At 42.7% G+C, this 14,549-nt stretch overlaps 2 protein-coding genes and 1 long non-coding RNA gene across 4 annotated transcripts; all 3 read left to right on the top strand.

The window, feature by feature from the left end:
* Positions 1-2,054: 2,054 nt before the first annotated feature.
* LOC129602970 (uncharacterized) lies at positions 2,055-4,514 on the top strand. Its single transcript, XR_008692483.1, has 4 exons — positions 2,055-3,058; positions 4,080-4,173; positions 4,274-4,340; positions 4,445-4,514. It is a non-coding gene; the product is annotated as an uncharacterized LOC129602970 (long non-coding RNA).
* A 3,545-nt stretch (positions 4,515-8,059) lies between these two features.
* Positions 8,060-10,549, top strand: LOC114868995 (hepatitis A virus cellular receptor 1 homolog). Of its 2 annotated transcripts, none has more exons than XM_029172744.3 (7): positions 8,060-8,217; positions 8,581-8,782; positions 8,864-9,000; positions 9,072-9,167; positions 9,271-9,344; positions 10,054-10,162; positions 10,282-10,549. In XM_029172744.3, exons 1-7 carry the CDS (start codon positions 8,175-8,177, stop codon positions 10,347-10,349), a joined length of 729 nt encoding a protein of 242 aa, XP_029028577.1. In that variant the 5' UTR covers positions 8,060-8,174; the 3' UTR covers positions 10,350-10,549. The 2 variants fall into 2 exon arrangements, with proteins under 2 accessions (XP_029028577.1, XP_029028576.1); XM_029172743.3 differs by having other exon boundaries at positions 8,070-8,217; positions 8,581-8,788.
* A 521-nt stretch (positions 10,550-11,070) lies between these two features.
* Positions 11,071-14,447, top strand: LOC114868994 (T-cell immunoglobulin and mucin domain-containing protein 4-like). The gene is made up of 7 exons (XM_029172742.3): positions 11,071-11,227; positions 11,606-11,950; positions 12,457-12,525; positions 12,627-12,694; positions 12,998-13,079; positions 13,431-13,458; positions 14,109-14,447. The coding sequence occupies exons 1-7, from the start codon at positions 11,194-11,196 to the stop codon at positions 14,239-14,241; spliced, it is 759 nt and encodes a 252-aa protein (XP_029028575.1). The 5' UTR covers positions 11,071-11,193; the 3' UTR covers positions 14,242-14,447.
* The last annotated feature ends 102 nt before the right edge of the window (positions 14,448-14,549 follow it).

Genomic DNA, 14,549 nt, shown 5'->3' with positions numbered 1-14,549 from the left:
GCTCCAGCTGGAGCGGAGGAGGTGGAACCAGACCAGGAGGAGGCTCAGGAACCAACTGGTCTGAACACAGACCAGGTTCAGAATGAACTTTGGATCTAAACACAGTCAATGAGTCGTTGGTGTCATTGTGACTCGGAGCGGCCCCTTTTTGCCCGGGCTCAGCGGACTCTGGCTTCGCTGCTGGCAGCAGTGAGGATGAGGGATGTGGTTTGACTCTGTGTCTGGAGAAACAAACAAACGGTGGAAAAAAGAAGGTTTATGGTTCTTCTCTTTGGAAACATCAAAAACAAGATAGAAAGAGAGCCTTAAACCCATGCACAAGCACCACCACTACCATCATCATCATCATCATCATCATCATCATCATCATCATCATCATCATGATCATGATCATCATCATCATGATCATCATCATCATCATCATCATCATGATCATCATCATCATCATGATCATCATCATCATCATCATGATCATGATCATCATCATCATGATCATCATCATCATCATCATCATCATCATCATCATCATCATCATCATGATCATCATGATCATCACCATCATCATCATCATCATCATCATCATCATCATCATCATCATCATCATCATCATCATCATCCCATGTCACTGATGGAACTGTGTGTTTAATGCTGGGCTGAGCTGAGGCATGGGTTCGACTCGTTCCAGAGAACCACAGACTCACTCAGCAGTGACCACGTGTGTAGTTTGCTAAGGCAACACAACAACACAACAGACGGTTGGTGGTTCCTGGCGTGAATCTCCAGGAACCTCTTGTGTGGTCATTTTATTTAACTTTGTGTGTGCGTGCGTGTATGTGTGTGCGTGCGTGTGTGCATGCGTGCGTGTGTGCGTACGTGTGTGCGTGCGTGCGTGCGCACATGTGTGTGTGTGCTTGCATGTGTGCGTGCGTGCGTGTGTGTGCACATGTGTGTGTGCGCTTGCATGTGTGCTTGCGTGTATGTGCGTGTGTGCATGCGTGCGTGCGTGTGTGTGCACATGTGTGTGCGCGCTTGCATGTGTGCTTGCGTGTATGTGTGTGCGTGCGTGTGTGCGTGCGCACGTGTGTGTGTGCTTGCATGTGTGCTTGCGTGTATGTGTGTGCGTGCGTGCGTGCGTGTGTGTGGTTCTTCACAGCTGATCTCACTGCATCACTCGGCTCGCTGCTGTGATGATTTGAATGATGATGTGAATCTTATTTCATTTGTGTCTCTAGTAAACTAAATTAAAAAAACAACAATGATCTGAAAACAGTCACTGATGCTTCATTCATGTACTTTCATGTACTTCATAATATTGTGATTTTGGACAGATGTTACAATAATAGCACAGCTCTGTGATAATGGGTGAAGTAATAACTAGAAAACAGGCTGGTGATCAACAGAACAAACACAGGTTATTAGATACTAACTATCCAACATGAGCCTGTGACCGGTTTAAAATCCTCTGGTTAACACGTGTTAATGGACAATTCATGAAAACTAACAGATTTTAGTGCCTTTAAATGTCTGGAAAAGAATTTAAACTTTGGGATAAATGGTTTTACTGGATTCAGTCAGACGATGCATCAATGACACCTCCTTTGAATAAGGTTGAAAGAACTGAATGTTTACATGTCAGCGCATTAAGGAGCATCAGCACCGCTCACATCAGAGCGGATCTGCGCATGGGTCACCGAGAAGATCGGCTTGAGCTTCATCTCAAGTTCAGGCGGAAACGAACTGAGGCCTTTGTGTTTAATCCTCCGCTCTGTGTTTCGGTTCTGCCTTCATGGCCTCTTGTCTTGTAAAAGGATTCACTTATTTAATCTCCTCTCTGGCTTTTAAACACGGTTAAGCAGCTTTGAGAGCTCCCAGGAACATATGAAACCTCAGAGGTAAATAATATATGACTCCTGAGAAACTTCCACCTCAAAGTCAAGAACCCCCAGAAAATTCAAAAAGAAAAACCATAATACAAAGACTGACTGGACTCACTTCAATACCCAGACAGAGAGGAAGCTGTGAACCAGGCGGTGACAGCAGTAACATCCATACGTGCTGTTTGCTGGCGGGTACCTGAAGGCATCACTGGTTGTGAAAGGAGTGGGAGGAAGGTGCTTCCAGGGGTCCAGAGCTCATTTTGGGCCCAGTCCCCCGTGTGTTATTCTGATCGTGAGTCAGATTGAAAATTTATGAAAAGCCTTTTATGCCGTAATAATAAATCTCTCCCAGTGCACTTTACGTCTGTTGCCATGGAAATGTCTGACAGGAAGCTTGTCTCTCCACTCATCCTCCATCCCTCTTTTAATCCTTGTGTCTCCTGCATCAGCAGGTTCATGCTGTGTTCACGTAAACGGGCCCTGCAGGTTGTAATCTTATCGATATGAGGTTCATTCTCCTCCACTCTGATTTATGAAGGTTAGTAAGTGAGGTATTAAATGCTGGTTTGGGAAGGGAAACTCAAGGGAAAGCTCATGACAGATGTTGGTTTATGGAACCATCACAGGTCTCGTTACTCTTGTTCCATCAGGAGTGACATTCCATGTTGGCATTTTGTCTTTTAAACATTAAAGCTAAAAATAGAGTCCAAGCTGATTCTCTGGCCGACCTGTAACCATAAACTACATCCTGTCACCATGCAGAGGCTGTCGTCAGGGTAACAGACAACAGGATGACATCATCTCTACAAATGTGTGTGCTTTGAACCTTGGTGACCTCTGGACCTCCGCTCATCCTGAAGGGGGTGAACCCCTCCTTTCCCAGCAGCCTCTGTTCCTCCAGAGGACACTGTTGTCACCACAGACACAAAATGTTCATCCACACAAATTACGGCTGAGTGTCACTTAGTATTCAGAGCCTGTTCAGCCTGATTTGTTCAATTACACAGGACACAAGCCATGTTCCTGAGGACACGCAATGGCAAGAGGCCCATCATCCCACCTCCCGTGCCCAGAACCAGGAGCTCAAACGTGTCCTCACGCAGCGAGTCCACAGCTGCTCTGTCATCAGCTGGGACTGGGTTAAAGCCATGATGTCACCGCTTCCTGTGACCTCACAGCAGGTTACAGCCACAGCAACCATATTAGAGGCATTATTAGGACACGCTTTGTTTGCTAAAGGCTTGAACCCTCTAAAACTGGAGATGTGCAGCAGAAACTAATTTTACCTTCAAACAATTCAACTTGCAACCAAGTACATGAGCACGTCCAATCAGTCATAACATGGTTGTCAGCAAAATACAAACGACTGATCTCAGTGTGAACCAGTACCTCACTGATCGACATTGAAGCCTGTTGTTAGCTGTCTTTGTAGTTTATGTCAAATTTACCTTTTATGCAAAGAATTGGATCCAGAAGAAGAAATGCTTTGATTTATTGAATCTATGACATTCATTTTTCAAACTGTGGCAGAAAACTGAAATATTACATGAAAAATACAAAATACATGTACAAACTAAGGAGAAAATGTGTCAATCAAATGAGAACAGGTTCACACATTTGCTACATATGTCTGATGCACTGCTGAAATAGTGATGGTAAAAATAAATGGAACCTAGTTATGCAAAACATGGAGCTGGTGCTGGGGGGGGGGGCAGTACAGAGGAGACAGGAAGAGACTGCAGCTCTGTCCTGGGCTGCACACTGGAGTCCATGGAGGAGGTGGAGGACAGAAGGCAAACTAGCATCCATCATGGAGAACCCTTCACCCCTGCACCACTGTAGAGGCTCTGAGCAGCTCCTTCAGCACCACACTGTTACAGCCACAGGCAGGAAGGAGCTGCTGCAGGTCATTGCTCCCACAGACATCACACTGTCGTGGCTGCCCACTGCTCCCCTCAGGGATGGGTAAAAATGCAGAGGTTAATTTACCTAGTGTGGGATCAATGAAGTTCAATTATAAAAAAACATTCTAATTTTAAAGTTACTTAATACCTTCTTTTATTTTTCTTGCATGGTTAATACGGTTGTTTTCTATTTCTATCTGGTTTTGTCTGTAGCATTGTTTAATGTTTCATTGCTACTGCAAACAAAAGAAGTTCCCCATGGTGGGATTAATAAAGTCTTTTCTTATCTTATCTTAAGACATTTCTGCCGTCAGAGACCAACACAAAGCAGGATGGGAGCACATGTGATGTGAATTACCAGAGGCAGTGGGAGGTCAGAATGTCCAGTGAACGTATGTTGTATTTATGTTTCCAGAAGGAATGTGATTAGTTAAGAATGTGGCACAAAATCAAAAACGTCTGACCTTTGACCCCCAATGTTTTGACTGTCAGAACATTTTCAATGTGGAACAGAGCTGAAGAGGAGACATGGAAGGAGTCTGAAGCCTGAGAACTGATGGTAGCCTCTGCTGGACATCATTTATTATAAAGCATATAAACTATTATTATAGTAACATCTAAAGTTAATTTTCACTTTTCCTCTCCCTTTATGTTTATTTGTAGGTTCATTTGTTTTGTGAACTTTGTCTGTTTCTTGCTTATTGTTGTTGTATTGTTGATCATTAAAAAAACATGAAATACAAAAGTTTTCAGTTACTGTAAGTTCTTTTGTTATTGCTGCTGTTGTTTGTTGTTGTTGTTGTTGTTGTTGTTGCTGCTGCTGTTGTTTGTTGTTGTTGCTGTTGTTGTTGCTGCTGTTGTTACTGTTGTTGGAGTTGTTGTTGTTGTTGTTGCTGTTGTAGTTGCTGTTGTTGTTGTTGCTGCTGCTGCTGTTGTTGTGTTGTTGTTGTTGTTGCTGCTGTTGTTACTGTTGTTGTTGTTGTTGTTGTTGTAGTTGTTGCTGCTGCTGTTGTTACTGTTGTTGTTGTTGTTGTAGTTGTAGTTGTTGCTGCTGCTGTTGTTACTGTTGTTGTTGTTGTTGTTGTTGTTGTTGTTGTTGTTGTTGTTGTTGTTGTTGTTGTTGTTGTTGTTGCTGCTGCTGCTGCTGCTGCTGCTGCTGCTGCTGCTGCTGCTGCTCCTGCTGCTGCTGCTGCCCGTTTCAAGAAGGAGGTTTTGTTGAAACTCTGAGTTTGTTAACCCGAAATGAGGAAAACTCAGAGTTTTCGGTTTCAGAAAGCGAGGTTACTTAAACCCCTAAATCGGGGTAAGTTTAAACCCATTTCAAGAAGCGAGGTAATCGAAACTCAGAGTCAGTTACTATGGCAACTTACTCTGTGAACCTAACCTGGGGCCCGTTTCAAGAAGGAGATTTAACAAACTCTGAGTTTAAACGAAACTCTGAGTTGATCTACTCTGAGTTTGCAAGCCTGGAGTTTTCGGTTTCAGAACAGCTGATAAGTGTTGGTTTAAGCAACTCTGAGTTGTCTGACTCAGAGTTAAGCTCGTGCACCACAACGTTACAAAGCCCTGATCAACGGAGTGAAGATATTACGAGTCACCATGGCAACAGGACAACTAATGGATATGATACGTCAAGCATATAGCGACTATAATCCATAGAAAAAGCAACACGGCTGCAGCGGCGAAAGAGAAAGAAGAAGCTTGGAAGAAAATAGCTGCTCGAGTCAATGCGTAAGTTTACATTTTAATCATACAGTGTTCAGCGTAACTAAATACTAAATAATTTTAGTATTGTTGTTATATTTCACTTGTAAAGTAAGGACTTAAAGTAATTGTTCACTCATCTAAGAATTATTTACGAGTTCACGTTTATGATATGTGCAGCATCACATATGATCTTGGTGGTGTAAACAATGATACGTCAGTTACAGTGACCATTTGAAAGAGTAGTCAGTGATTCACAGGAAAACACGCAAGGTGGTAAGCAGGAGCAGGCAGAATCAGTGGTCACAAAACAGGCAAGGTCAGAACCGGGGTATCTACGGCGACAGTACCAAAGGGCTAGGCTATGACGAGGTCCACAAACAGGCAAGGTCTGGCAACAAGGTCTATACACAATAATCGCTGGAAAGAGGACATGCATCACTACAATCTTGCGAAGGTCTGAGGTGAGGACTGGTGGTTAAATACCTGAACTGATTGTCGATTGCCGACAGGTGATGTGAAAATCGACCGGAAGTAAAGCTAGCACCTGACATTGAAGATCAACAAAACTTGGAAGTAGTGCTAAATAAAACAGGAAATGACCATTATGCAAATGTCCACGCTGAAGTTGTGACAGATTTCACCTGTTTCCTTCGCGCAGAGACCAAAATGTCAGTTTCTAGACAATCCTGTAGATGAGGACGCTGTATTAATTCAAGGCATCAAAGTTAATTTTCTGTCATATCGCTGTGCATATTTATTTTAGCGGAACGGTTTTTCTTCATAACGTATATTAATAATCTCATCCACCCATTCATCAGACACGTCACCCATCGTGACAGTGCTTTTACATCCAAGCAGATTCTTTGAGTTGCGTTACGTTTTTTTTTTGCAAACAGTAGTTTTCTTTATAACATTAGAGATGCTGAGCACATTAGTCAAGCCACTGTGTTAAAATAGTTCGACCTCATGCGCTTTCTTTGACACAAACTCCTACAACTCAAACAAGCTTTTGTTTGAGAATTTCAATTTCTAGATCTGTCTTTTAAATCTGGCGCTCCAACTCTAATAATTCCTTGAGATTTAGTTTATACAACTCCGTAACTGGTAACTGAAAATACAGACGATTTAGAGTTACTTGACATAGTTCCTGATTACTCTTACAGAATTGAACTCTGGCATTTACTGAACATCACTGAACTGTGTGCATCTGTGCAGCAGAATGTGACGCACCTCCTCCTGCTGTTCTTCCACACTCTGGGGCAGAGGGGAGATAATAAAGTCAGTATACTTGGAGATTAAGTTGCATCCTTTAAGCTACGCAACACAAACATCAGAAATCATGTGATGTGTAAAAACTGTATTAATATTACACTTTATAATACTGCTTATCATAATTTAAGCTTTATTTAGTAGTATAATTACAACATCCTGGGCTTCTGTTGTGACAGGAGGATTCATATATTACCATCAGAATCTGTTAAGACCAACAAAGAACCCAACCCAGAGTCTAAGAAATGAATATAAAAAGTAGCCTATGTAAAAAATCAAATATATAGGTAGGCCTCTTACATTTTACAAATGCACTTGTATCCTGGGGAGTGACTGGTTCTGATGAACTCCCTCCAGGAATTCCTTCAGCCCCTACTTTCCAGTGTTCAGGCTGAGGGCCTTCTCCTCTGCATGCGTCAATGGTGGAGGTGCAGGTCCTCCACCAGTTGTTTTAGCCTCTGCCTTCTTTCTGTTGGCTGAGTAGAAGTCAAATGATTTAACTGTGTGAAAACATTACACCCATGTTGAAAATGCTGCTGCACTGCTATACTCTGCATGCTATTTAGTTATTTAATATGTCAAATGATGTAAAGTCAGGTAGTCTACACCCATGACATGATGGTGCCTTATACCTGTTTGAATTATGTTTTTACATTTAATTTTTAGCCATGTTCTTTTTATGCCTGCAAGATTGCACCGACATAAAAATTTAAATTAAATTCTTGTATTATTACATGAGTTTTTGGTAACTTTTAGAAACCTTATAAGATTAATGTAATAATTGCTCTTCATAAAACATATTGGATTATTGAATTATCATTACTTTACAAATCCCACATCAACCACAACAGGAATTTTAAGAATGGATGGACATAACACCACACTTTTAATTCACACAAACATCAGTATTTTATCCAATGACTGAAGTAACTCCTTAGATGAGTGAACAGTTACTTTACAAGTCCTTACTTTAGTGTGAAGTACTGTATTACAACAATACTAACATTATTTAGTAATTAGTTACACCGAACACGGTATGATTGAAATGTAAGCGCATTGACTCGAGCAGCCATGGTGACTCGTAATATCTTCACTTCATTGATCAGGGCTTTGTATCGTGAGTCAATCAACTCAGAGTTGCTTAAACCAACTCTTATGAGTTGTTCTGAAACCGAAAACCCCAGGTTTGCAAACTCAGAGTAGATCAACTCAGAGTTTAGTTAAAACTCAGAGTTTGTTAAACCTCCTTCTTGAAACGGGCCCTGGTTCAGCTCGGCGTTGGATCCGCTCAGACTGTTTCCTAACAGTCGTCTGTGTCTATAAATATCTACATAATGGAAAAGGGAAGTTAGATGCTGAGTCGTCGTCTGACGCGTCCCTCCGTCTGTTCGTCCATCCATCTGCTGGACACAACAACATGCTGACGCTCCTTCTTCTCGTCTTTGTCTCCATCGTCACAGGTGAGTCCCGACCTCAGGCTGTCGTCACTGTTCTGCTCGACGCTCTGGACACAAGGTTTGCAATGATAGGAATAAAAATTGCTGAACTGAATGAACCATGAGGATGTTTTTCCTGGTGTTTCAGTGATTGTGGAGGAACGCGACAGAAACAGAGCATCAAGCAGAATCATCATTAATTGAAATAATCAGTAAATTATTAGAAGTTTTTGGTTTTGATGGTACCATTTGATGTTACTTTTTTAGATGGTAACTTTTGAAAACGTTTTAATCTGACATAAGAAGACATTCAGTGTAACTCAGGAAACCAGCCACTGCCTGTTTTGTACTTCAAAAATACTTTATTTTGTGTATTGATGCAAACAGCAGTCCACGTGGCAGGGGCGGTCACCATGGAGACGGTGGTGGGCGTGGCCGGTGGGGAGGTGGAGCTGCCTTGTCGCTTGGAGGCAGCAAACCAGGAAGGAGTGGACGTGTGCTGGGGGAGGGGAGAGCCATCACTGCTCACCTGCCACGATGCTGTGGTCCACGGCGCCGGACACCAGGTGTACTACAGGAGGTCCCACAGGTACAGGTAAGGCTCCACAGCCACCAGCCCGGGAGCAGCCTCTGTACATAAGACATCATGAGCAGGCCTTTGCGTCCGCAGATTGTCTGTGTCGTCCTCCTTTCTGTACATCATGAAGTCCCAGCCTTCAGACGCTGGTTTCTATCACTGCAGGCTTCAGCTGCCCGGACTGTTCAATGATCAAACCTCCACCGTTCACCTCATCATCATCATCAGCCGTAGGTTCAGAAACTCCTCCGGCAGAACCAGAATACAAGCAGGGTTTGCTTCATGTGTCTTTTATCTGCAGCTTCCTCTGAAGTGATCGACTCTTCTTCAAAAGAATCTTTAAAATCCTCAGACGGCCAGGAAGCTAGGAACCTGAACGCACCACACACTGATGCAAGTGAGGGCAGGCGTTCTTCACCTTAAGTTACTGGCATTTAAGATCTAGAGGAAAAACACAGGTTAAAAATGAGCCAAAAGATCAGTTAATGTGTGTTTGTCAGGTTACAGCACAGCAGTTGTCATGGAAACAGGAAGGGATGGCAACACCACAGCGGCACAGGTGGCACAGGTTCAGGTAACACAGACTAACTAATTTGTCGGATGAACTGTAAAAAACGAAAAGCATAAAACATCACAACATCTGCAATAACTACTCAACTGTATATGAATTATACTTTTTTTGTTTGTTTGTTTGTTTGTTTGTTTGTTTGTTTGTTTGTTTGTTTGTTTGTTTGGTTGGTTGGTTGGTTGGCTGGTTGGTTGTTGGTTGGTTGGTTGGTTGGTTGGTTGGTTGGTTGTGGTTTGGGGTGGTTTATCTGGTTGGGTTGGTTGGTTGGATGGTGGTTAATCTTGTTGGTTATCTGGTTGGTTGGTTGGTTGGCTGGTTGGTTATCTGGTTGGTTATCTGGTTGGTTGGTTGGTTGGTTGGTTGGTTGGTTGTTATCTGGTTGGTTGGTTGGTTGGTTGGTTGGTTGGTTGGTTGGCTTGGCTGGCTGGCTGGCTGGTTGGTTGGTTGGTTGGTTGGTTGGTTGGTTGGTTGATCTGTTGTTTGTTTTTTGTTTTATTTTTGTTTTGGTTTTTTTTTTTTTTTTTTTTTTTTTTGTTGTTTTGTTTTTTGTTTTTTGGTTTGTTTTTTTTGTGTTTTTTTTTTTGGTTTTGTTTTTTTTGGTTGTTTTTTTTGGTTGTTTTTTTTTGGTGTTTTTTGTTTTCTTTTTTTTGGTTTTTGTTTTTTTTTTTTTTTGTTTGGGGGTTGGTTGGTTGGTTGGTTGGTTATCTGGTTGCAGTCCTCTGTCCGGCAGCAGCAGATGAACAGTCTGCAGTTCTTCATCTGTAACACAGTGAGACTTTGCTTCATCATCTTCATCCCTGCTCTGCTGCTGACGGCTGCTTACAGTAAGTATTCACATCCACTTTAAAAAGGGTTCTTCTGTATTTTTTTTTTGGTAGTTTACTGTAGTTTTATCATGTGGAGGTTGAGATTCTACATGTTGCAGTGATGTTTGTGTGTGCAGGAGTGTGGAGGTTAGAGCAGAGGCCACACTCTGACAGGAGGCACGGGGACGGGAGCAGCTACTCTTAGACTGGAACCAGTGAGACAAGTGTCACTGCGCTCAGGAGCTCCAGTTCCAGACTGAACCACTCTGTAAAGATCCCACTGTTGATATCTTATGTTATGTAAGACCTTTTTTTGTAACACCAGGTATCTGGGGTGACATACAGTATATGTTCATGTCATTTTATTAGCATTTACAATAAAAATGAATTGTTGACTTTAATAAAGTTAGTCTTATTGGAGCTAAACTTTAACTCACGTTTCCAGGCGTGTGTTCGGAGGCTGCAGCGCCCCTGTGGCTGGCATCTGTAATAAACAGCTGACTGTGTTTACTTAGGTTATAAGCGGCGTGAATTAATATGTCATGATTTATTTATCTGAATCTTGACTTTTCTCTCTTCTCTTTAGCGTAAATCTTCATCTTTAAAGACAGAACCTGTTATAGCTCATTTATTCTGCTACTCTATAACTTTCTTGTTATAGTAAAGATTAAAAAATGTTGACGTGTAATGGACATAGTCGGTTCCAGCTTCATACGTTGCAGGTTGTTGGTGACCTGCATCGTCGTATCAACCTCTAGAAAACAAAGCCACAGCTTCTTCTTCTCTTTCTTATGCTGCTAAACTCTTTCTGCTGCTGCTCATGTTGTGTCTTTTTTGTTTTTTGGCTACTTTTGTCAAGCTTCCTTCTGCCCTGGTTTGATAATGAGCCTCACTGACTCAACAATCTCACGCCTTAAATCGCTCTAGTTTAGTTTTGACTCCTCTGAAACCGCGTGGTTTCGTGTGTTGCCTTCGCTTCCCCGTGTGACGAGGGCAGCTGCTGTCTAAAAGCAGCCGCGTTGAGGACAGACAGTTGGTCCGAGCTCATCATGAGGATCGAGCTGCTGCTCGCTCTGCTCTCAGGTGGGTGCTCACTCCTTCATTTGACTTTCTATTCTAATATTGGCTCCAGTGGTGATTGCTGTTTCTGCTCTTGTCTCATGTGTTTATTCAGTGATGATCAAAACCGTTTTTTGCTTTATTAGTGAGGTTTTGTTTCTAACCACATTGTTCTGCAGCTTCTGACGCTCAGGATTCACATTGAGCTGTGACAGGAAACATCTGGCAGCTGCAGCTTCAATTATCTGACTATCAAACACATGCGCCTAGCAGTTACTAATCACCAAAAGACAGTGAAGATGTGTTTAAACGGGTCAAAGCAAGAAATGTGAAGATTTTTGACCTTTGGTTCATTTCAATATTAAGCTTCATTTATCGGCATCTGTGCTTCTGTCTCCACAGTCAGTGAATGCATCAGCACCGTATTTGTTGGTCTAATGGGTCAGAACATCACCCTGCCCTGTTATTATGATATTAAACATCATGGAGAACGTAGCATTTGTTGGAATCGAGGAGAAATACCAAGTTTAGGCTGTAATAACCTGCTGATCAGCACAGATGGTTTTAAAGTGAAGCAGGACGTCAGAGGTTCCAGGTTTCAGCTACTCGGTCGACTGGACCGGGGAGATGTTTCTCTGACGGTACTGAACCTCACAGAGGATGATGCTGGACGCTACGGGTGCAGAGTGGACATCTATGGCTTGTTTAACGATGAGAAGCATTACTCTGAGCTGACAGTTAACAGAGGTAAGAAAGTTATGCAGGATATGAATGCTTTGCAAACACATGAACGTGCATCTGTTCTTTTAGTGGAATAATGAGAAAACATCTGGCTGATGTTGTTTAAGTCTCAGCTGAAGAAGAGTCAGAGGTTTCTCCGTTCTGTGATCATTTCCTATTTGTCTGATGAAAGCCTGGGTCAGTGTTTCATCCACCCTGAACTGAAGTGATGCACTGTAGGAATCTGGACCTCAGAAACCCACCAGACCTACGCTGATGACCGGTACCAGATTTCAGTCAATGAAACCAAGGGTCAAAGAGAACTAGTCCTAGTTCCAGGCTCAGTTAACTTGTGCGTGACGATAACACAGAGATGGTCCGGTGTCTTAGAACCAGCCCACTTAGTTCGGTTCTGGGGGTTTTGCAGGGAACCTAGATGACCTGGAGCGTATGTGTGGTTAACCATGGTTTTCTGGCCTGGGGAAGACATGGATGCATTTGTGGTGAATACTGATCAGCTGATTGTGTTTCAGCTCCACAGACGACTGCATGGACGGAGGGAAATACTGAGACGACCACACAGCAAACGATTTGGACTCCAGGTACAACACACATCCGTCCAACATCAGGTCCGTCATCGTTCATTACAACACAGTGCTGAAACAGCAATAATGAAAATCTGTGCTTTCACTTCCTATTGCAGGGCGGACGACCCCAGAGAACAACGCAACTTCCCCAAACAACAGCTTCAACAGCGTCGAGGCTGAAGTGGTAAAAATGAGGCTTCCTGTTTGTTCAGTGTCTTATTAGTTTAGCAGCAACACGGTGCTAAGATAACAGGAGAACAGCTTCTACAGTGATATAGGACTAAATCAAGGCAGTTTAAGCAGTAACTGGATCTTTGAGGCCCAATAAACGTCAGACGTTTGCTGTCTTCTTCTCGTTGTAGTTGACTTTCTGTCTCTGGGTTCTGCTTTCGTTCTAGTTTCTATAAAAAGACAGATAAACTACTGTGTGACCCGTGCATTGGTTTCTCTCCCTGACTGCAGATGGATTTGTGGGATTGTTTTTCAGGGGAGAAATTCAAGTGTGGTGCTGGTGAGCGTCTTGCTGGGGTTGGTGGCGCTGACCACAGCATGTGGAGTCATTGTTATGGGTGAGTGTGATTCAGGCAAAAGGTTCTGAACAGTTTCCTGTCACTAATTTCACCCACAACAGTTCCTTAATAAGAACGTGATGTCATGTCGCAGGGAGGAAACTGCCTCAGCTCCTTTGTCTAAGTTCTTCTGATTAAAACAGCTTTTCTTTTCTCATCTTCTTGGTTCGGGATCATTTATTCACTCACAGCCTGGATTCACGTTTTCTTCCTGTTCAGTTGGAGAATCTAAAAATATTATTTCTCTGAATCTGTTCTCTAAATCTGTTAATGTCACTTTAGTTTCAGTTTGAACTTCAGTGATTCTAAAAGACAAACATTCATCTTATTCTTCATTTTGTGTCTTTTCAGTGAGAAGATGGCGAAAAGTCACCAAGATGTAAGTGACTCACTCAGAAAATGTGCTTCTTCTATTTTTGTTGTTGATTTCTTGCAGCTTTGGAGGCCGAGCACCTCAGACGCTGTAACTGACAGACTGTATACCATGTTATACGTTTAGTGATACGAAGGGTTTTCATTTGTATACAATTCATTACTCAGCAATTTTTAAATTTGAGCGATTTAGCGTCTGTTTCTCGTCACATTTGTCAGCTCAACACGCATTTCAGCGGCACCTTCAGCTCATTCAAACTGAAACTTCACGATGACAAAAGAGCCAAACCACAAACCACTCCACCAGTCTCATGAGGGTCCCGAGCTCCTTGGCCTTGGTGCGCTTCACTCTTTGCACTTATCGTTTTACCAGAAACAGAAACTTGATGAAAGCAGAATAAGGAAACCCACGCGGCTGCTTCTGGCTGGTGTGACATTCGTAGAGGACAGTCAGGTTTCTCAAACCAAAGCAGACACGCATGAAGCGGCTGCATTTTAAATGTCACAGCCTAAAGCCCAGATCACGTGTGGACGATGCTCTGAAGCGTGTGTGAACTCTGAGAACAGATCAACAGGCAAACAGCTGAACAGGAAAAGAAACCAAGGAGTCCCACAGATCAAAGGTCCATTCAAACGTTATGATTCTGTGTCTCTCAGGCCTCAGGTCAACACTACGATCCAGTTCACCTCCACCTTGTCTACTCTGCACCTCCAGAGTAGAGGTTCGGTCGTGGACAACATCTATCAGATAGATGAAAGCACGGCATGCGACTACGAGTACTGTCCATGAGGAGCTCCGTGGACGGGCAACACTGTGAACATGGAGGAGGAGACCCAGGCGGTAAAGTCACAGGAGAATTCCTGCTCATCTTGGTGGCGTCACATTAAGACAATGTGACGATAAGTCTTTGAACCTGTAGCTTCACACATTTTGTAACTTCCTGTAAATATCCAAGCAGATTGTAAATATAGAAATATTAAACAAATAACTAACGAGATGTGTACATTTAACAAATGCATAAATATACACTGTCCTCAGCTGTTCTATATTTAGAACATAGGGGCTTTGTGGCTTTACACAAGGTTTGAAGAGAATCA

Source organism: Betta splendens, chromosome 14 (genome assembly GCF_900634795.4).
Source record: "Betta splendens chromosome 14, fBetSpl5.4, whole genome shotgun sequence".
In the NCBI taxonomy this organism is placed as follows: Eukaryota; Metazoa; Chordata; class Actinopteri; order Anabantiformes; family Osphronemidae; genus Betta; species Betta splendens.
Note: the sequence above shows the minus strand (reverse complement) of the source record. Positions and strands in the feature narration are given on the sequence as shown.

Excerpts from the sequence above, each read along its gene's own strand:
- LOC114868995 (XM_029172743.3), top strand. The coding sequence starts at position 8,175 with ATGCTGACGCTCCTTCTTCTCGTCTTTGTCTCCATCGTCACAG. Across the intron at positions 8,789-8,863 it reads AGGAGGTCCCACAGGTACAG|ATTGTCTGTGTCGTCCTCCT; the intron begins GTAAGGCTCCAC and ends TTGCGTCCGCAG. Across the intron at positions 9,001-9,071 it reads CCTCATCATCATCATCAGCC|CTTCCTCTGAAGTGATCGAC; the intron begins GTAGGTTCAGAA and ends TTTTATCTGCAG.
- LOC114868994 (XM_029172742.3), top strand. The coding sequence starts at position 11,194 with ATGAGGATCGAGCTGCTGCTCGCTCTGCTCTCAG. Across the intron at positions 11,228-11,605 it reads GCTGCTCGCTCTGCTCTCAG|TCAGTGAATGCATCAGCACC; the intron begins GTGGGTGCTCAC and ends CTGTCTCCACAG. Across the intron at positions 13,080-13,430 it reads ATGTGGAGTCATTGTTATGG|TGAGAAGATGGCGAAAAGTC; the intron begins GTGAGTGTGATT and ends GTGTCTTTTCAG.